The 21,749-nt window shown below is 41.5% G+C and overlaps 1 protein-coding gene across 7 annotated transcripts in view; it reads right to left on the bottom strand.

Annotated features, from left to right (window-relative positions):
• Positions 1–21,749, bottom strand: part of ctnnd2b (catenin (cadherin-associated protein), delta 2b) — a 165,046-nt gene that overhangs the window by 124,520 nt on the left and 18,777 nt on the right. For all 7 annotated transcript variants that reach the window (XM_070973592.1, XM_070973594.1, XM_070973596.1 and 4 more), the window contains exon 2: positions 8,199–8,335. In XM_070973592.1, the coding sequence (XP_070829693.1) occupies positions 8,199–8,330 (132 nt within the window). In that variant the 5' untranslated portion in view covers positions 8,331–8,335. The remainder of the gene's footprint in view (positions 1–8,198; positions 8,336–21,749) is intronic.

Raw genomic sequence — 21,749 nt, 5'->3', positions numbered from 1 at the left:
TGTATAAACTGCTCTCAGTTTGGATTCCTATAAGTTGAAAGTCTGACCTGAGAGGAGCTGTTTCCTGCTTCACTGCCAATTAGAGTGAACGCTTCTCAGAACCAGATTCCCATTCATTATCTCGTGGCTGAGAGGCTGCTGAAACGCCACGTTCTGCCGAAAATCTCCGATTTGAAAACCATTAGAAAGTTAGATTTTCTTCTTTGTACTTTTTTTCCACACTTGTTTTCTCTCCCGGCTGCGGTTTTTCTCCTCTTGAATTCCGTAATTTTCAGATCCTTGATGCCGTTGTCATGTTTTCTTCTTCGGTGAGGCAACAACATCTCTTTTCTATCTGACGTTACTTGTGCTGCACCTTGTTGTGGCTTGTAAAAACACAGTAGGAGGTCATGTTGCCAACGTGATCGAAAGGAAGGTTGTATGTGCTGTGGTTTCCAGCTTTGGAATAAACAGAACAAGAACACGCAGTTGCTTTCGCTAAGGAGGACCACGAAATGCTTTTACCTATGTTGTCAGTTTATCCTTGAAAACTCTGATTATATGTCAGGACTGGTTGATTGCTGTGTTGTATTTGCTGAATAACACTCACTGGTAGTCATGCAACAGTAGTTTTCTGACACTCCAATGTCTCAGTTATGGTTATTTACTCAGACTGCATATGTAAAAGAGCTGAGCTGCAGTTCAGCTGATCTGCATGTGTTAATGTCAGTGTTTAAATTATAAAGCCACCATGAGTTCTGATGATTAAATATGCAAGAGTTTGGGTCTTTGGTCATATTTAAAACTTTTAAACTCCTTTTACTGATTTATTGACTAAAAATTGATTAAAAAAAAAATCAGTCTGACTCATTATGTATTAAATTGGCTGGGAGCACCTACAGATCCTGCTGACTGGCCAGCCATCTGTGATGCGGTAAGGACAGAGTTAGTTAGCAGAGGACCAAACCAGATCAGTCCAGACTTTACATTCCCAAAAAGAGATAATGGGAGAAGCTGCCACCACCACCACTTCTACAGGAAATTAGTAAATGGGGAGAAAATCAAGAGGAGCTGGCTTGTATATTCAAGGGAAAAAAAATACTCTGTATTGCTTCTGCTGCAAGCTCCACATGGAAAGAACTGGAAACTAGACTTGCAAAGGGCCAGACAATTGACCAAATGGAAATGGCACTGGTGTGAAGTCCTGACCAGGTTGGTGACCATAATACAGTCTTTTGCCAAGTGAAATATTCCCCTGCGAGGGACCTCAGACAGCCTATATGAGCCAAATAATGGAAACTTCCTTAAGGAAGTTGAACTCATGGCCAAGTTTGACTCAATTGGTTATTGGTGAAAAAATTTTACAGTTTATGTTAAAGAGGATAAAGCAAGCCAAATATTACTCAATTATTTTGGATTGCACCCCAGACCTCAGCCACATAAAGCAGTTGTCTGTTATAGTTCGAATGGTTGCAGTAGAGGGCACAGACACCCCTACAGTACAAGAACATTTCATGTTGTTCCTTGAGGTGGAATCATCCACGGGAGAAAGCCTTTCCAACCTTATCCTGAAGAGGCTAGAAGAGCTTAACCTCCCATTTGAAGACTGCTGGGGACAGTCTTACAACAATGGCGCAAACATAAAGGGGAAGTCAAAAGGCGTCCAAGCCAGACTTTTGAGACAAAATCCCAGGGCTTTATTTGTCCCATGCGGAGCTCATACATTAAATCTTGTTGTTGCTGATGAAGCAAAAAGCTCCACAGATGCAATGAACTATTTTTTACACTATTCTCTGCCTCCACACAAAGGTGAACCATCCTAAAGCACCACATCAAAACAACCGTGAAATCCTGGTCGAATACGGCTGTGAGATTCCAGACAGCGGAGGTGAGGGATGCCCTTCTTGAGGTCAGGGAGAAAGCCACTGATTCTATGATTAAAACTGAGGTGCAGACTTTGGCTGAAGAGGTTGGGTCATACCGCTTCTCTAGCGTTGTGCGGTATGACATGCTAGCCAAAATTCATCATGTCAGCAAAGCACTGCAGTCAGTGTCTATGCAACTGGACGTGACTCTGAATCTCCTGAGGACAACTGAAGCCTCTCTGGTCAGCTACAGAAGTACTGGGTTCGCTTCTGCTCAGGTATCTGCAAGAGGTCTCTGTGAGGAGATGAATGTGGACACTGTCCTAAAGCAGAAGAGACTGAGAAAAACAGAAAAGATAGTTCTCTTATGAATCCCCTGATGAGCCAGAGGGAGATGCGCTAAAGAAATTGGAAATTTCCTTTTTCAATGTCATTGTTGATGTGTCAGTTACATCACTGCAAGAATGTTTCAAACTCTTGTTGATGGGAGGGAACCGGCACTTGAGTTTAAAAATTTTCCAGTGTTGTCAAAAGCCGGCATGACGACAATGGAGATTCTGAATTACTTGAAGGAGAAGAAAGTTGAAGAAATTTTTCCAAATATGTGGGTGGTTCTAAGAATTGCTGTCACACTACCTGTGACAGTAGCTTCTGCTGAAAGAAGCTTCTGGAAATTGAAATTACTTAAGACCTACCTGAGGTCAACGATGAGTCAGGAGTGCCTCAGTGGGCTTGCACTGATGAGCATTAACCAAGAGGTCTCAAGTAAAATATCATTTGATGATACCATCAACGAATTTGCTATTAGGAAGTCCGGACGAGTCAAATTTTAATGCTGCGGCAATTTTACTATTCATCTTTTATTATTTGAGATAGAGACAAAACTTCAAGAACCTCAATCTCTTAATTTTGTAGTGGTACGTACAGTATCCATAAAAGCACTTTTGTTTATAGAGGGTATAGTTAATCCAGTTGATTGGTCATAATTTGCTCTCTGTCCTTACCGTGTGTTTTAAGAGTGTTCTTGTACAGTTTATGGAGTTAATCCAATTTGTTAAATATCCTTGTTACATAGCCATTATTTGCTTTGTAGCATTTTTGTATGTGCAATTTATTAGAGTTGATTCTTCAAGTCATAATTTGCTCCTTGAAGTGTTGGAGTGACTATAAGAGTATTTTTTTTTTTTTTGTTTCGGGGTGCCTAACTCAATATGGCCTAGGGCAGCCAAAGGGCTAGAGCCGGCCCTGAAAGGAAACAATAATGTCTGAGAAGCAGTGGGGTCTGAACTGCTGGTCTTGCGTGTATTGTGTGGTGCTGAACAGAGAGCTCCAGCAGAAGGATGATTTAAAGCATATTCAAAAAGAGGAGCCAAGTTAGCATATGTTTGTCTTATTGTCATCAAATCCCACTAAAAGACCAAAACCAACGATGTGTTAGTCGGTCTCTCAACCTTTCGATTCCATGGGATTGAAACGTTGCCTCTTTTAGTAAATAAATATCTTTGGAGCATATACAGTGTGCGGACCACTTCTTCCTAATATCATCCTCAGTAGAGGAAAGGTCAGTGGATCACCAAAGTCAGTGAGATTCATCCACGGGGGACCATGAATGTACAAAAATATACAAAATGTGAGAGTAATCCGTCAAACAGTTGTTCAGATATTCCAGTCTGACCCAGCTGACCCGCAGACAGACTGACATTGCTGTCCTTAGAAGATAAAACAAAACTGCATTTGTTGGGGAACATTTTAAGCTGTGGATTAATACTGATTTGTGTGCTAGTGAGTATTTACAACACCAGGACACTGCATGTGGCTCTGACTTAGAATATAAAATAATTGAAATAATGGAATGTGTCTTTATTGCTGTCACTTAGGTTTTTTCTTGTCTGTACTACTTATGATAAAGTGACATTTATTGCTCTATTCCTTACCATTAAATTTCACATGCAGTTCCCTCTGCTGCAGGTGCAAGCACTGTTTGTATAAAAATCTTTCCTTTTGAGGCAACTGTGTGACCAACATGCTGCATGCACTGTAACCATTTGGCTATTAAGGCAACTCATTTCCATAAAATTCTGTTCCTTCCTCCCACATTTTCTGCTCCTAAATAAGAGTGCCATGCATATTGCATGAATCAAAACACCCAATATTTTTCTTTGTTGTCTTTTTGGACTAGCAAAACCTTGTTTTTTTTTAATGTTCAAAATGCAATTTTTAGCACCAAAAAGTTGTTAGAGGCACTAGAAGAAAGAAACAATGGTTTTTAATTGAATTCATATTTTAAAACAAAATGAGGCATTTTGATTTGAACTGCTGTAGGTCCCTGCCTGCTGGTAGGACAAAAACCATTTTGAGGGCTTTCAAAAAACACATTCAACATTTCAGAACTGACTGTATTGTAAAATGTTACCAGGCTGTAAGCAAAAGACATCTAATCAATAGCCTGTACCACTTCCACTTTATATGTCATTCAATATGACAATATGTCAGATTTTTCAAATCTCACATTAGAATTAAACTCTTTCAGAGCAGGCACTTCACACTGTGCTCCCCCAATAGCAGATGTGTTGACAGCAGTGATGATGAACGATACGAGGACAAAAGCTGACAGATGTGATAAATACAGCGTCGAATGGCTAATCAATCTCATGTGAGTAGAAGGGAACAGAGGAAAAACAGCAGCAGGGATCTCCTGGTGTGAGTCAGCAGAGGCAAAAGAGTCTGATTGGCAGAGTGTACATGAGTGTGTGTGTGTGTGTGTGTGTGTGTGTGTGTGTGTGTGTGTGTGTGTGTGTGTGTGTGTGTGTGTGTGTGTGTGTGTGTGTGTGTGTGTGTGTGTGTCTGTGCGTCCACAGACCACATGTGTCTGTGTATGTGTGAAGCCTTTTCTTGGTCTTTCATGCCTGACCTTGTCTTTATGAACCAAAATGAATGGGAAGCAGTGTGCGTGCGTGTGTGCGTGTGTGTATTGGCTGAAAAACAGAAAAATATATCCCTGCCTCCTTTCTACAGTCTGGTGACAAACACCGGCAAAAGCCCAAACATATTGAAAAATTACACACTGCAAAAGCAAGTATGAAAGGAAGTGACAAATGACTGGCTTGAAAAATAATAATAACTTCACCATGGTGCAGGAGCATGAAATATAACGACTCCAGCTTGTAGAGCAAGAAGGAGGGAGGTGGAGGAAAGAGTGAGCAAGTATCTATTCGTCTTCACTTCCTTCAAATAGCTGACACTCCCTCCATTCCCCTCTTCTCCACTCCAGCCCTTTTTACACATTCTCACCAGAAGGCCATTACCATGCCCTAGATCATCTGAGTGTGTGCACATGACCTGTGTGTGTGTGTGTGTGTGTGTGTGTGTGTGTGTGTGTGTGTGTGTGTGTGTGTCCACATCAACATGACCCACTTAGACATGGACTTCCAGAACATTGTAGTATCTCACAGTGAGGTTTCAGTCTAAAACATGCAGAAGCTATTATTTTTTTCTACTCTCAGCATTTTCACTGGCTATATTTAGCGTCTGCATTTCAGAGTACATTTCCTCACATTTTATAGTACTCAGTGACACACACAGTGTCCACAGTATTAAGTATCCACTCGAGCTGCACCCACACACTGCATGGACAAATACACACTGCACATCTTCTCAGACCAGTTCCAGACAGAACCAGCATTAAAAGCAATGCTATCAGCACTGAAAGAGTACTCCAACCATGAAGCACTGCACTTTCCTAACATTGCCAGACTCATGATGGGCAGCTTGTTTTTTTTTTTTTGTTTTTTTTTAAAAAGGATGAAAAACAGTGCAGCAGAGCCAGAGATACCGTCCTCTTTTATTCCATGCATTCGCTTCCTTGCCAAAACATGTTGCCTACATTACCCACAATACAGCTCGACTGCAGACAGTTCATATGGAGATTTGGGTGTGTTATGCTATTATGGGTTCTGTCATGAGCAGCGGACTACAGAGGTCTGGTCTTACTTACTCCACACCACCAGATTGTTTCTCAAGCTTGAGCCCCAACTGATGCAGCCTCAAGTGACGTCACCTGAGGCTGCATCAGATATCCTATTTCACGCAGCTCCCTCTAGAGGCACAAGGGCTTTGTACAACTTTACATATGCGTTAGTACTCCCCAACACCTGTAAACACACTTGATGTTTAAAATCAGTAGAGTTCCCCTTTAAATTGGAACACATAATGAAATCTCACACTAACATCACATTTAATCTGCTCTATATTCACTGTATGTTGACTGGTGCTAATCCCATGGGAGAAAAGCTGATTGTAGATTTGAGATACGCTGGTATTGTGGCTTTGGGGGTGGCAGTGCCATTGCAACAGTCCATCTGTTCAACACTTTGGTCCAGATTAAAATATCTGGACAAATTCTGGATGGATTAGCATTAAATTTGACTGAAACATAAATGGTCCTCAGAAACTCACCCCTGACTTTGGTCACTTTACTTTTCTATGTAGCACCAGCAGCAGCAGCAGCTGAATATTTCCATTTTTCTGCTGAGAAACAATTCAGTCCAATCCAACGTTTTTTGTTTCCTGGTACGCAGTAAGTCGATGAGGCTGAAACTGTTTCTGACTTTTAATCTTGCAAAATCTTGGATTTGAGCATATAAAATTGAATCATCAGTAAAAGTCCAAAGCAAAAAATAATGGAGCAGCGAGGATTCATTCTTACCTCTCATGCAGCACTTATGCACTGATGTTTCTTAGGTGCACATTTATCCTCTTTGGTGTTCACAAAGAGCTCACGAAAAAATAATTATGAGCATCATAAGTCAAGCCTGCAACTCGAGCTTTGACACTGAAACTGACTGGAAAATGTTACGGAGGAGGTGTGGAGGTTACTCAACACAACAAACCTCTGCTTCCTCTTTCCTTCTGATTGATATAGAAAAATACCTGCTCTCATGCTGATGCACACATGCATGTTATCCATGGTTAACAGATGATCTTGCTTATAAGATCACTTCCATGACAGGCTGATGGATTCACTAGTAGTTCAGCTTTAGCTTTGAATTCATGCACTTCATCTACTCAGTACTCATTATAAGTAGCTGGCCCATTTTGCTTTCAAACCACAAATGAACAGCACCAACTGGTACAATGCACCAAATCAAACAGGTTTGACATGAAAGTGAAATTCATTCAGCGTGTTATTCATCCATATCTGAACTTTAGTCACACAAGTCCGAAAAAACATCTGAAGGCCGGCAGGAAATCTTGTTTGTGGTTACCTCCAGTGGTTTAATTTCTCACCTTTATCAAGCATGTGTTGTAGAAGTGTACTCCAGCGTGCAGGGAAACACTGACTGCTTTTCAGCCAGATATTGATTTATTCTTTAAAGTGGTGACATTATGAAACTGTGTCAGTTCCTGACAGACAGATCAGCGCAGCTTGAATGTTAAGGATAGCTTGAAATAACTGCCAATCGTGGGTGGGAAAGGGTCATACTGCGTTGCATCTGCCTTTTGTGGACCGAAAGACTGTGAAAATCCATTTGAGAAAACTACCTCGGGAGCTGTTTTACACTGTTTGTGAAATGTGTGCATTTAAGATCATCCCCAAAGTTATGTCTAGATCTCAAAGACTCAATGGGAAGTGCAGAATCTACCACTCTTTGGTGCAAGACTCAACTGAGGAAATGACATGTACGTTTAAAGCCTGACAATGCAACACAAATGCCATATATTATATACCTGTATCATATGTCAAAACACAGAATGTAAGGGGACAGCGGATTTTATAACCATTAAAAATCATCTTAAAGTTAGCATAGGTCTAAACAGTAATGTAGGCTAATGGCAGACATCTAGCAGTCCAAGTTTAAACAGTTGAACACATCAAGACACGCTCTGGCAGAGTCATGAATATTCTAACCTTCATCAATATATAATGGACACCAAAGTGTAGCTCTACAGCCAAACGTTAGCTTCACTGAAAAAGAAATCAAGGTGTGGGCTTTGCCTTGTCCATTTACCCCTTCATCATACGCATTATATCCACCAAAACCACTCAGACTTTGACAAAATGTCGCCAAATGATGCATCCCACCACATTAGAGCATTTTCAAAATTACACTGAGAGGCTGTAGCTGAGGGCTTTCTGCAAACAGATCAAAATGTGATGACATATTTGTGACACATTAGTTCAGATGGGCATTCCATCATTTGTGTTCGCTGTTAACTGTCGCCCTGTCTCACCCTGACAGGACTGGAGGAATTATCCTCACTACTTTCTGGTGTTCATATTTCATTAATCGTGACAGCGCTGTATGTATGTTGCATGCACACACACACACACACCAACACACACAGAATTCTAACCTGTTCTTTGACGGAGGCGAGGATGGCGGAGGTGGTTTCAGACTCGGAGCCGTCTCCGTTGGAGGCGTTGAGGACGGGGCTCAACATGGTGGCAGCACTGGCAGTGTCAGACGCCACCTCAGGCACTGGCATACCTCCTGGAAAACAGGGGAAGATGCAACTCTTAAACTATTATTAAAGACAGTCTGACATGCCAGAATTTAGGCTGACTGGCTGTCACACCTACACTCCCCTACACTTGTATTCAGCAACAACTGTACAGATAAGGATGGTAGAGGATGGGCGGAGGTGTAGAGAGACACATTTCCACGCACAAATTCAATATGGACATAGTGGGGTCATAGCAAATATTAGATCATTGATAAACCAGCCGACTGCTGGACTCAAATTGAATCCACTTCAACATTTTAGCCATCAGCTTTTTTTTTTTTTTTTTAAATTTTCTCTCGACTTATTCATGTTCAGGGTCATGTAGAGCAGGAGCTTATCCCAGCATGCATTTGGCAAAGGGCAGTGACACATCCTGGACAGGTGCGCTAGTACATCTCAGCAGAGAAAAATCTAGGCCAGTGAGAAGAAAGTGTGAAGACTCCACAAAGAGGAAAGTAACAGATGTAGCGGTGGTCAAGCATTAAAAGCCATAACAGTGGTACAACCAGCAGAGATTACAGAAGTAGAAACAGGGCAGGATTTGTAGATATATACTACCATAAAAAGTGGCAGTGGTATCACTCAGAAACATTGTGACAAGAGGAGCACATTGGTCCCATCAAAGGTATTTCCAGTCCTTATGGCGACAGAGGTCTGTGTTTTGAATTGTACTACAAATGTCTGGCACACATTTACAGCAAATGGTGCCACAGTAAATTGAACCTCGGGCCATATAAAGAAACATGTCTGTTACAAGTGCAGCCCACACAACAAGCATTGTACTCCAGACGAAACAAGCCATTTCAGCAATATAGAAATGGCAGTAAACATAATAGCTGCAATACCATAATAAAGTAGTCAAATCCTGATATATTTTACCAGACAACCTGAAATCTTAAGCATAAGGCTGGCAATATTCTATAATTTCGTTGATATCAACAATTTTAATGAAAAGACAAAAAGCAACACTGTCTCAGTCGATCTCCCGACTGTCTGTGGCTCTCAGCCGCAAGACCATGGGCTCCCTCTGAAGATCATTCAAAGCATGTCACAAACATGTACTTTCATTTAAAAAAAATGCTAATAAGGTCTTCAAGCAGCTGGCTGCCTTACTTTCTGGCAGATATAACTCAGATAGGAGGAAATAGGAAATAATTTAACGACATAACCTCCACAAATAGATATGGGTTTTACCTGTGAGCCACTGAGGATTTTCACATCACAGAAGAAAATATGGCATATTTGTAAGCATGTGTGAACCACAGAGACACAGATTTTATGCATAACTGGAGATCTGGCAAAGGGAATTTTAATACTTCTTGATGTTGGAACTACAACCTGTCATCCTGACAGCACTTGAAGCGCCAGGTGTAGTATCAGCACACTGAAGTCATAATGGTAGTAGTAGCAGTAGCAAGATTAATAGCTGAAGTAGCTCTCATACAACTTTATGCCATTAAATACAATGGAGCAGCATCTATCAATATCACATCATCATAACATTTACTCATTCAAAAAAAAAAGTCAAAACCTAGTGTTAGACACACAAACACACACACTTGCACGCTTGATGCCATGTGTCATCCTGTATTTGACCAAGCGTTGGAGGACACGGGCTTCACATGTGCCATGTAATCCTGATGCAGCACAGAGCTGGTGTAACAGCTGCATCAGCCAGCTTTACACACTGATGAAAGGCTTGTCATGAGGAATCTGCCATACTCACACACTCACACACACACACACAAAAAGGCTGGCTGTCGGCATGAGGCAGCACCAGCCTCGCACAGAGGTAAAAAGAATGTAAGTGGAGCCTATCAGCAGAGTGGAGGGATACATGTGGACAGCAGAGGGGAGATGGAAAGGTGAGAGGAAAAGAGTGGAAAGGGAGTGAGACAGCGCAGGGAGGGCAGCAGAGAGGAGGAGGTGAGGCGAGGAGAAAAGAGAGAGATGTAAGAGGAGTAGGAGGGTGAGGAGAAAAGAAGAGAAAAAAAACTATTCTTGCATGCTGCTAGGCAACAATCTCTGGTCACTGAAGGCTGCTAATATGGCTGACCTGGCTTTACTTGTCTTCCATTTTGGAGAGTGTTCCTCTTCCTCTCTACCTATCTATCCCTCACTGTTTCTCAATTTAAATTTTTCATCACCACCCACCTTTCTACTTCCACTACATGCCTTTCTCCTCCTTCCCTCCGCATTGCATCCTCCTCCTTCTTGTTGCCGTTACGCCTCTAAACTTTGCCTCCCCTCCTTCCCCCTCTTCCTGCCCACTTCTCTCCACTTGACCTATTTCAGCTCTCCTCATCTTTTCAGCACATTTCTGCTTTATTAGGCAGCATGCAGCGGAGGGTGACAGAAGGAGGATGGCCCGAAAGGTTGCGGATGGATCTGAACCTACATCGCTACGGCGCACCTGAGCCTTCCCAGCATCCCCCTGCAACCCCCCTGCTCTGAGCATGTACTGTACCTCATCAACATTCGGCTGCTTATCTGGCCTTGTGACACTGCTACGTGCTTTGCATTCTTCACGCCATCCTATTTTTCCTCTCCTTCTATGGTGGACTTTTTAGTTTTTGGCTGTGTGGTCACAACTGCATAGCTCTATCATGCGCTGGCACGTGTTTTGTATCCTCCCTCTACTCTTTCCTACCTTTCCCTCTTTGCTCTTTGTGTTGTCACACCACACACAGTCCCTCTCATTATCACCTCCACCCATCCTAATCTGCCTCCATCCTTCTTTCTCTCTACACAGTTCAATCTCTGGCCCCTCTGTCATAGCCTGAGACATCTGTCAGTCATGAAAATGCTTTAGGCTTTAAAGCAGGGCTATGTAACTTTTGCTGTACAGTGGCTTCTGTAGCTACATGCAGTATTTACATGTTAATAGCACATTGATTTTCTCCTCATTCCCAAGGATTGCTGTGACTAAGTTTCTTTAAAGACATTATTGATTTATTTTGACTGAGAGGGAGTGGAATGCGACCACAAGTACGTAACAGATGTGTGTGTGATATGTGGTGTGTGTTTAAATCTTTTCTCAATAAAACCACTGAAATGTTGCTAAAAATACTGTAACAGTACAGAGAAGTCAGCAAAGTGACTCCATAATGACTGTATCTATTGAACGTCTGCTAATATTAGTGACCATGAGCTGCTGGTCATACCAGAAAAAGTAAAAAAACATGTGCAATGCAGCTGGAATTTGCAGTGAAATTTATTCATTTCAATTGAATCACAGTAAACAGGGGGTTCACAACTTTAAATTTTGACTTTTATGCTGTTGGCCAATAGCAAACGGTCTTGTCCAATATGTAGGATGCTATCATAGCTTATTAGCTATGGTGCAAAAGGTCAAATGTGTCTTCAATAACCTGTGTGATTATTGTTCAATTCACAGCCAATCCTAACCCTAATTTTGGTGTCAATAGACCTTAAGGCCATGCCACCAAGGGTGCATTCTTTTCTTTTAAATCAAACGCTTAATATGTAGGACGATGATTGTGTCATTTTGTTTTTCAAAAGTTATATAGTGTAAGTATCTCTAGTGTCGCTGACTTACTTATAGCCTACAGACATTAATAAAAAAAGTTTCCAACTCACTTCAGTAGAGTCAGTGTGACGACAGTGGATCAAAGAAACCTGAGTCATGCATTCAGTCATGCATGCAGTGGAGAGGAGATGGGCCATGCTAACACTGGCCACATGACTCTTATTTATGAAAAGTTAAAAAGTGGGGGCTTCAGCAACATCTCCCTTAACAAAGCTTTTCAAGAACTGACGTATTATTTTTAGAGTCCCAGGTGCATGGCAGTGTGTATGTGAGGCTTACCTGTCAGTGCCCCTCACATTATACAGTGTGTGACTGCTGCATATCCCATGCATTCTTTTTGAACCACCATCAAGTCCATTTACTGATCTACCTCATGCTGTACTGATCATGATCAACTGCATCTTCTTCTCAGTGCAGACTGCTACAAAACAACTGTGGAAGGCAGCATTCTGGAGAAAGAATACAACCCACAGACTGAGATCAAACATCTGCGTCAATGAAAATCTGGGTAGGCAACATCAAATTAAAGCCAAAAGCATGTTTGGAGAAGCTTTATTTTTCTTGTTCTTATGACAGCACGTCAGAGGCATTTAAAAATGGGTAAGTTTTTGAAAAGCATCATTTATGGGTGTGAAAAATTCCAGCTTAGTGTGGGTAGAATGCAGAAACAGAGCCACTGCCTCCCAAGAACTCTTGCAAGATAGTTATTTTCAGTTCCTCAGTCGATCACTTGGCCAGTCAGTCAGCCACTTGGGTCCAGACTGAAATATCTCAACAGTTACTGGATGGATTGCTGTGAAATCTGGCACAGTTATCCATTCAACATTCATGGTCCCCAGAGAATTTGGTTTATGACCAAATACTGCATCCTAGCACACTAATTGAGATGGTGAACATAGTAAATATCATACATGTTAAACATTGATATGTTTGCACTGCCATTATGAGCATGTTAGTGTTTAGCTCAAAGAACCACTGCACCTAAGTACAGCTCCACAGAGCTGATACCACAGGGCTTGTACATGACTTCTGTTCTGTTTCCCACTCCTTAGCATACAATATGTTGATGCATTGCTCCACACATATTGCAAATTCCTCTACAGTGGTGGTGAACAAAGTTCTGATTTTGTGCTGTATATGAATACTCTTTACTACCCGGGAGGATACGTATGCATGAAACATTTCACATGACAGTACATTCAAGCACGAACTTGATCAGAGAACAAGATCAGAGAGCGTAGAAGGGTGCCGACGGCCCAATTTGTTTATAGAACTAAATAAGAAAGAAGCTCTGGGTTTGAATGTGCAGACAGGGCAGGCAGCCAAATATAGGTCAGCTCAACAGACCATGCCCAAGCCCTCATCACACAACTGACCAGTACAAAGCAGCTTTCCCCAATAACATCCATCAGAACTAGGTTATAGAGGCCCACAGCCCAGCTAGAGACAAGACTTTGAATATGGATTAGGCCTAAAGGCTTTATTTCACTGAAGTATAATCTTGGATTTTTAGGTCTATATTTCAGCGCCGTAATGCAGGGGTATTTAGCCCCGCATTTCAAAGCGGTAATCTCTGATATTGCTGTAACATTGTAAATGCAGCTCACTATGCTATGATTGACATGGCTGACATGGTGGAATATAGAGCTTAATCTTTTGACCCTTTAAGCTCATCAGTCAGGTCTGAGACAGGCGTGTTTTGGTGAAGACGGAGTTCATCACAGATCAACAGCAAATCAGCTAAATGTCCATGTAGAAACGTGTTAGAGATACACGCATGTTGTGTACTTGCAGGAGCGACTGTATTCCTGTATACATGTGTACACAGAGCGCTAGAGCATGCATGTGTGTGTCTATATTTGTGCGTGCGTGTCCCTTCAGGGATGCGAGTGTTTGTTATGTGTTTGATGGGCAGTCCCCTGTCGCCTCATTAAAACTTGCTGCACTGTTTTGTTTCAGCTTCACCAGTCATCTGTCCCTTTGTCTAGACCCTGTGCCCATGACTCTGCTTTCAAATTAACAAGACTTTAACACTTACATTAACAATGTAATTAGCTCTGTCTGTGTCTCATTGTGTATTTATTAAGGCCTGGAGTCCACAGCAGAGATATGTCTTTCATTTTTGTTGTTACCCTCAAGAGTTCTGTGATGCGTGCATGATTTTTCTTTCAACCTTGTTTTCTACAACAGCACAGTGAATTAGACAGACTAAATTAAACATGGGGTGTCGGGGACCGAGCTTTGCATGTAAATCCTCTGATCTGTGTTCTGCATTGAACACAACACAGGAACAACTCTACCAAGCGTGTAATGGTACCTTTTAAGACGATAGTTAAATCGAGCAGATTTTTATGTTGATTAACTACTGGGGTCAGGTATGGTACACTTTATCATACTAATGAGGATACTTGTAGTCATACACACTTGCATGCTCAGACGCTGCAGTTCCCCCCCCTCGGATGGACCAAATGTTTTAGCAGCTTTCAGCTCATTGTTTTGGTTTTAGAGCCAATACAATAACACAGAATGGATGTGTCACTGAGTCAACACTGGAAACTACACAGGAGGGTCTCAGCAAGGTGACATGTATCAGCCTGAGTTGATGAGCTACTGAGCTGTGGGCTTATATAGAAAAGGAAGTGTGCAGGTGTTTTGTCACATCACACACCTGCACCTGCACACTGGTGTTGATCTCTCTATCTTCAGTACCCTGGTTTTGTAAGTGCTGGATTACTGGGACACTTGAATGGAAGGTAGCCATTGTTAATTAGTTGATTAGTAACACCTTTGCTTTTCCTACTGTGGCAAGTGAAAATGCTGTGTAAAAGATGGTTTATTATAGAGAATATTGTCTTTATTGTTGCTCTAGAAACAAATTCACACATTGTCAGTGGATGTGCAGATGGGTGGCAATATATAAAACTAAAAATGCAAATAAGCTGTAAATGAATGTCATCTTTAGGAGATACAAGCAGACAAGGTTCGTCAACACAAATTAAATGGCTAGAGAAAATCTACAGGCCCTACGCCATCTCCACAGGTACGTTCAGTTGCTGCTAATTAGACGTCTTTTCGGGTTGAAGGTGGCTGGCGCTATGCAGGGAATTACACAAAGTCCCTGAATTACACAAGTCAAGTCCCTTGACTCCATGTTCCATTAAGACTGATAAATGCACAATTTGTCCACCCTAGCAGATGCAATAAAGCGAACAGGAAAGGGAGGCAGATGTCAGTCAAATACAGTCTGTATATCCCAACACAGTCCTGAGTCTCATCAGCCACAATGAGTGAAGTCACCTGTGTGGAGTGTAGGCTATATGTATGGCTTTGAATTGACTGACTTGTCACTCCAGAACTGTCACTGGCAGCCAATGGCAGATGGCCTTACAAGCCTCATTGAGGGTTAATCATCCATCAACCAAATCTATCCATGGCGAAAGTCCAGATGCTAAAGCACATTTATATTCAGCACACACACTAATACACACAAACATATGCCTAGTGTACTGCTGTGACACAGTGTGCCTCCCTCTGAGAGTCACTTAAGGGTAGTGGCTCAGTAAAAATCATTTAATAAAAACGTATCATCAAAAGCACTGAAACACAAAGCCGTCACACTACAAAGAAAACACTCAGCTGCTGCTATGGTGTTACTTTGCTGAGAATCACTGAATATGGATCACAATTCAAGTTAGTCTGGATGATCGTGTTTTCATCTCACACGGCGATGTCTATTTTGGGCATAAATGCTAATGATGCTCACTGTTTGTTGGTGTGTGATAAAAAGTACTGCTGATTGCATAATCAAAATAGCTATAGTGTAAAGTTCCGAGGACAGCTAATAACTTCAGTAACAGCCCATTGGGTGTTTCATTTTGATTTCTTTTTGTCTTTTTCCCCACACAGCATGCTTCACATACACTTGGCTAATTACCCAGAAGTAAGGAAGTATTAGTCAAGCAAAATAATGTAAATGTGGTGGAAGAATCCAAAGAACAATGCGACTAACAAAAGAAGCTGTAAATAGTAGTCTTACAGCAGGTGTCAACTCGAATGTTGAGGAAGACAGGAGCTTGATGATGGTCTTTAAGGTTTAACAAACCATCAAGCTCTTGACAAGACAAACACTTCAGCTAATGGGGCTGACTAGACCTGCGACAACCATATTATTAGCACATAACAATAGAGAATTGAACAATATTTAATCTAAAACGTCAGTGCTGAACAGAAACGCAGGTTGATCTAGTGGAATATCACACAGAAAAGCAACCACAAGTGAACAGGGGCATATAATGCAAACAAAGCTCTATCATCGACAGGTCTAACCCTACATCCCAGTTGTAGCTGTTGCTGGAGGCGCTGCAGGTAGCCCAGGCAGTTCCCTCCATGCAATCAGTTTCACAGAGAAAGCCACAGCATGCAGCCGCGACAGACTAACCTGGTTCCAGACCACTGAATCACCTCCCATACCTCCCACACCTCCAGTTTGTTCGATCATTCAGATGTAGCGGCCGAGCTACACCTGAAAATAGTGGCAGAAAAATGGCGACACAAGAGGTGACAGGTGTGGATAAGATTAACAGTTCTACAGGCTATTGTAAGATGACTGAAAGAAGAAATCAACTGGCTGCTCTTATCAATGGCTTGAGCAGTCTGATCATCAAAAAGCACTGCAGCATTTGTCACGGCATCAACACAATGAAAGGCACCTCAACACAATTCGCCAGTGTTGCAATGATACACACAGTATTACTATTATAGTGATGGGTGTCGCCGCTAGCTCAGAAATCCAAGCTCCCAAGAGACACAAAACCAACATGCCAACTTGTGCACATGCAGTAAATCTGCTGTACATCAACTTTTCATTTTGCTTGGAGGTCAACAGGGTGGTGGACATGCACAAAAATCGCAACACCGATCTTTTCGAGAAGGTGATTGAATGAATGAAGGAGACATGTAAACATGGATATTTGTGGAATGTTAATTTTCATGTCAACAGCTTAGTAGGCACATTGTCTTCTGCAGAATAAGGACAAAGAATGTAATATTTTGTCCATGCAAATGTCAGGGAGAGTTATCTGAGCACACTCATCGCCCCAGAGACAAACCTTTCTGTAGAGACACTCCAAGCATACTTTTGTGCCACCCTCAAGCTAAAATGTCAACTTTGTACATAATACACTCATTCTTATAATCTCAGAGGCAAATATTTCATGTTGTCACACTCAGGACAAACTTTATGCTTTAAGACTGAGTTGGTTGGTAAGGCTCTACCACGTGTAGCTGTAAGAGTTTTGTTGAGTCCAAAACTTTGATATTGTGGCCTGTGGAGCATTAATGAAATGAAGTGGGAACATTTGCTAATCTTTTCATCTTGATATTAACTCTATCAGTCAATTTACAGTCCCATTTAGTGATCTGTGCATTACTGATTACAAGGAAATCATTAGCATAAGGAAGAAGAAGGATTAGTAGTAAATCTGAGGGATTTGGTGGACCTATTTATAAGCAAGAGACACATATATAAGCAGTAGTGTGATTATCAGAGTGAGAGTGTTAAAGATGCATTTATAGAGCACAGTGGAATGTGGAAAAGTGAGTTTAATGAGTTGCAGCCATTCAAGTCAGTAGAAAAAGAGCCACACCAAAGAGAAAAGTTTAGAAGAGAACAATACAAAACTTCTTTCTCTGAACGGTGCAAAGACAACATCACAGTTTCCAGAGCTCATAGATCCGGTGAAAGTCGAATCAGATCAGCTGTGTGTACTGTGGCTTTCAACTCTCCAGACTCTCCTTGTCTGGAGGTAAGCAATGGCAAAAATCTTTCAGCTGAAAGGTCCAATCAGTGCTTTTATAACTAACCTCATTTCAGCTCTTTTTAACACAACAGATGTTAGATGCCACAACACATAGTAGAATAAAACAGGCCTTTAATCCAAGCAAAACAAGATTTACTGTCCTACCTAAAATAAAGCCATAAGAGCTGTGTGTGTTTAATACGCCCACTCACAAATGATTTGGCTGAACCGCACAACTTCCTGGGAAATTGTGCCATTTTACGTGGTCTTATGACTTGATGTAGGCCTCACTTTATATGTCCTAAATTTAAACTTCTCATGGCCTAAAATAAACATCCAACACTGGATTTCTGCAGTCTGCTGTTTTAACTAGTGATGCCAGTAAAGGTGCTATGGTGGCTGTGACACCTTCGACAGGTTCTCCATTTCCAAATATCTGTGCACAGAACGTAGAGGACCACAATGTCATGATAGCTAATATGTGGACATTTAGACTTGGAAATAGCAACTTGACGGAAAGTACTCTTTACAGCAGGGCTTCCCAAAGTGGGGCCAGGCAGATGTTTCTAGAGAAAAAAAAAGTCCTCTACTTTGATCTTTAGCTAGCTAACATGACACATATTCCAGTCAGAAACAGCAACTAGTAGCATTAATGCTGAGACTATACAAGGTGAGCTCTGGCAGGCACTGGCTGGGTACCAAACCATCAATGGGCAGTTTGGGCTTAAAGCATACACACTCTCCTCATGCAAACACTGGAAGCATAAAAAATATCATTGCATATATGAACATCCTGCTGTTTGCCTGCAACACATGTTCACAGCACAGCGCCCTCAGTCTCAATATCTTATTGGTAATGTTGCATCCGTAAATTTTCATTAGACACAAGACAGGCTGTATATTAGCAGGAAACTTCAGATTAGACCCCTGAGGTGTCTACAGGCAAGGCTTCACTCACAAGAAACTCTGTCAATGTAAGATTTAGTAAGTACTATAGTACTAGTAAATACAGCAGGGCCTTAATGGTGTGAGCAGTCTTAAAATTGTCTTATGACCAGTTTCTGTGTGAAGCTATCAAGTATCTTATTAAATGTAGGGCTCTGCTTAGTAGCTAATTCTGCATTCTGAGATGAAAGGGAGGTTTCCTTGGTGGGATATTGAACATTTTAGACTCATTATCTTTGCGATTCAAGCCATTTTTGGTACAAAAACAACTTTCCAAGTGTGCACGCGTCTCATGATGATGATGCACAGAAACCCATCTCTTCATTTTGCCTTCAGAACTCACACAAAAGCGATTTCAATTCACTTCAAACAGCATCTGATGATTAAGGCGATTGTTTTGATAGCTCTGAATCATATGGAATATGGACATTGCATAGTTAATTTATGATGATGGCAATATCCCACCATTCCATAAAGAGGAAGTGAGGTGTGCTGCCCTCTTTTGCTGATCAGTATTACATAATAATTCAATATTGCAGCCTACATTAGGGAGCACAGATGCCCCTCACCACACACACTTTTCACACTTTAACCTCTCTCATTATCACTTTTTCAGCTGAGAGCTGCCAATATGCTTAAACACACACACAGACACACACACAGACACACACACACCCCATATGTTGCTCTGTCATACTGACTCCGTCATTGCAGCCAACGAAGCTTCACCTCAGCACATTGAGTCACTCTGTTGGGGGCTGACTCAAATGAAATCAGAAAACATCTTGTCACAACAGTACTCGCCTTCATCAGCGCTCTGTGTGCAGGAGTGTAAAATGTTTGAATGGTGCCCATGTGGCCTTCACATCTCCTCTTTGATAGCTACAGTATGTATGTAACTGAATTAACAACCATAACCATTAGTGGTTAGCCGAATGGTTTATATGATTACTTGCTGATGCACTGTGTAATTTTGGAAGATATTAACTCTCCTCTTTTTAATGTTTTAAAAATAATTGAGCTGCAGTGTTTACATAGGCTTAGTGTGCAATCCTGTAATGAAATAAGTGTCTCCATAGTCAGAAGCACATCAGGGCCCAAATGAATCGAATGAATTCAATTAATTAAATTAAGCGAATAACCAACAGTGCTGTCTGATAAATATGAGTTAAGGTAAATACCAATGCACGGTGCTCTGTTGTAGTATGTATGTTACTGTATGCTTTGGGCTCTGGAAAAAAGTCTGATGTTCAGACACTGTCCTGTGTGCAGAGAAAGACTTTTTAACATAAATAATTAGATATTTTCATTAAGGAGTAGATTTGAGGCTTCGTCTTAGTTGGCGTGAGATTTGAGAGATTAATTTAAGAGCAATGAGAGACGTTCTGTATGATGTTAACCAAAATTATGTCCTATTACTGGATTTCAAGTACAATTACGCTCTTTATTTTGCATCATCACACCAACCTAAAAACCTGTTATTGGGAATCACAACAAAGTTTCAGAGGGACAGACACACAGCGTGTCCCTGTAACCATAGTGACTCAATGCCACTCCTGCCTCAGAGGAGAGGGAGACGCTGCGCTGCTCTGTCTTATCTGTCCACACGCTGTCAGTGTCTTCTTTTTGATCACTTACAGATCTGTGACTGTGTGAGAAGTGTCAGTTGTGTCAATCTCACGGTCAATGTGTGAGAGTTGGCAGCCCAAGGAGGACCTGCTAACAGTTCTGAAACTATGGGTGCGCATGACCAACACAAGACAAAAGACACCAAGAAATGAAACTGAAACCAAGAAAATCACAGCTGTACTGCTGTATCTGTATGTCTGAATGCTGATGACAATAATATTAATACTATGTGGTGGCCCTGCATCTAGTTTCTGCATTTGTTGTCTTGTTTTAATGTTTCTTGTCAAGAGAGATGCTTTTATAAGCCCCTTGAAATTATTTTGTACCCCACCTGAACAACTGTATTTGTTTCCTCATTGTCTGTACACAGAAATGAAGCAGAAATAAATCCCCAAGTCAATTCGCTCCCTTGCTTTTCCTCCACATTTCTCTCAATCTCCCATTCTATCTCTTTGACACAAACACACAGCAAGCCTCTCCTTGTGTTGGTATATTTGCGGGGACGTGCTTTTGGTTTCCGCACTTGGAAACCAAATTAATGAGGCTTTTTAATATTTCATTTGGTGGCCATCATCTCACTGAAAAATCTGAATATTTGGAGTCAAGACATGAAACTGGTCAAAAATTACAATCACCCGGGCCTCATCTTTTACTCATGATCTCGTCAAATGAAGAAATCCTGAGGAAGGCATTTTCAAACTGCTGTCATATCAATGCAAATCTTCATCGCAGGTTTATCCTCAGGATGTGTGTTGATCCTGGGACGGAGAGAGCTGAGGCATATTGATGAACCGGGGTGTACTATATCAGCAAAGTTCTTTGAAGGTCATCATTTTACAGTGGAAAACTTGAAAGGAATTATTTTATGTTGTTCGTTTCCAACAAGGATCCAATATCACACTTCAATTGCGTTAGTCATTTAATGCCACAAGCTTGTGTGACTGAGAGATCCTCCTGCACTTTATCTAATTATATCTCTCTGACTGCTGTGTATTCATTTAGTGGAATAACTAATCTCATTACAGAACAGTTAAGGATAAAGCACATCACCAAGAGCTGACTGACACAAATGAAATGAGTGCAATCACATCAGCAGGCTAAGAGTAGCTGGTGAATCATTATAAGGCCAAAAGTATGTGGACAGTGCATTTGTGTGTTGGTATGGGGCTGTTTTTCATGGTTCAGGTCCAGATGGTCCAGGCCTTTAGTTCCAGTTATGGTCAATCATTGTGCTGCAACACACAATAGTACAATAGTACACTACAACACTAGTGTGCTTCCCACTTTGTGACACCAGCATGGGGAAGGTTTGTTCAACATGACAATACTCCAGCACACAAAGCCAGGTCCTTAAAGAAATGACCTTCCATGAAGTAGTTCACTGACCTGTGCGGTGTCTCAACCCCATCCAACACCTTTGGGAGGAACTGGAACACTGACCGCGAACAGGTCCTCTCACCCAACAGCACTGCTCGACCT

This window comes from Chaetodon trifascialis, chromosome 11 (assembly GCF_039877785.1).
Source record: "Chaetodon trifascialis isolate fChaTrf1 chromosome 11, fChaTrf1.hap1, whole genome shotgun sequence".
Lineage (NCBI taxonomy): Eukaryota > Metazoa > Chordata > Actinopteri > Chaetodontiformes > Chaetodontidae > Chaetodon > Chaetodon trifascialis.
The sequence above is the reverse complement of the archived record's forward strand: the minus strand, read 5'-3'. Positions and strand labels throughout refer to the sequence as shown.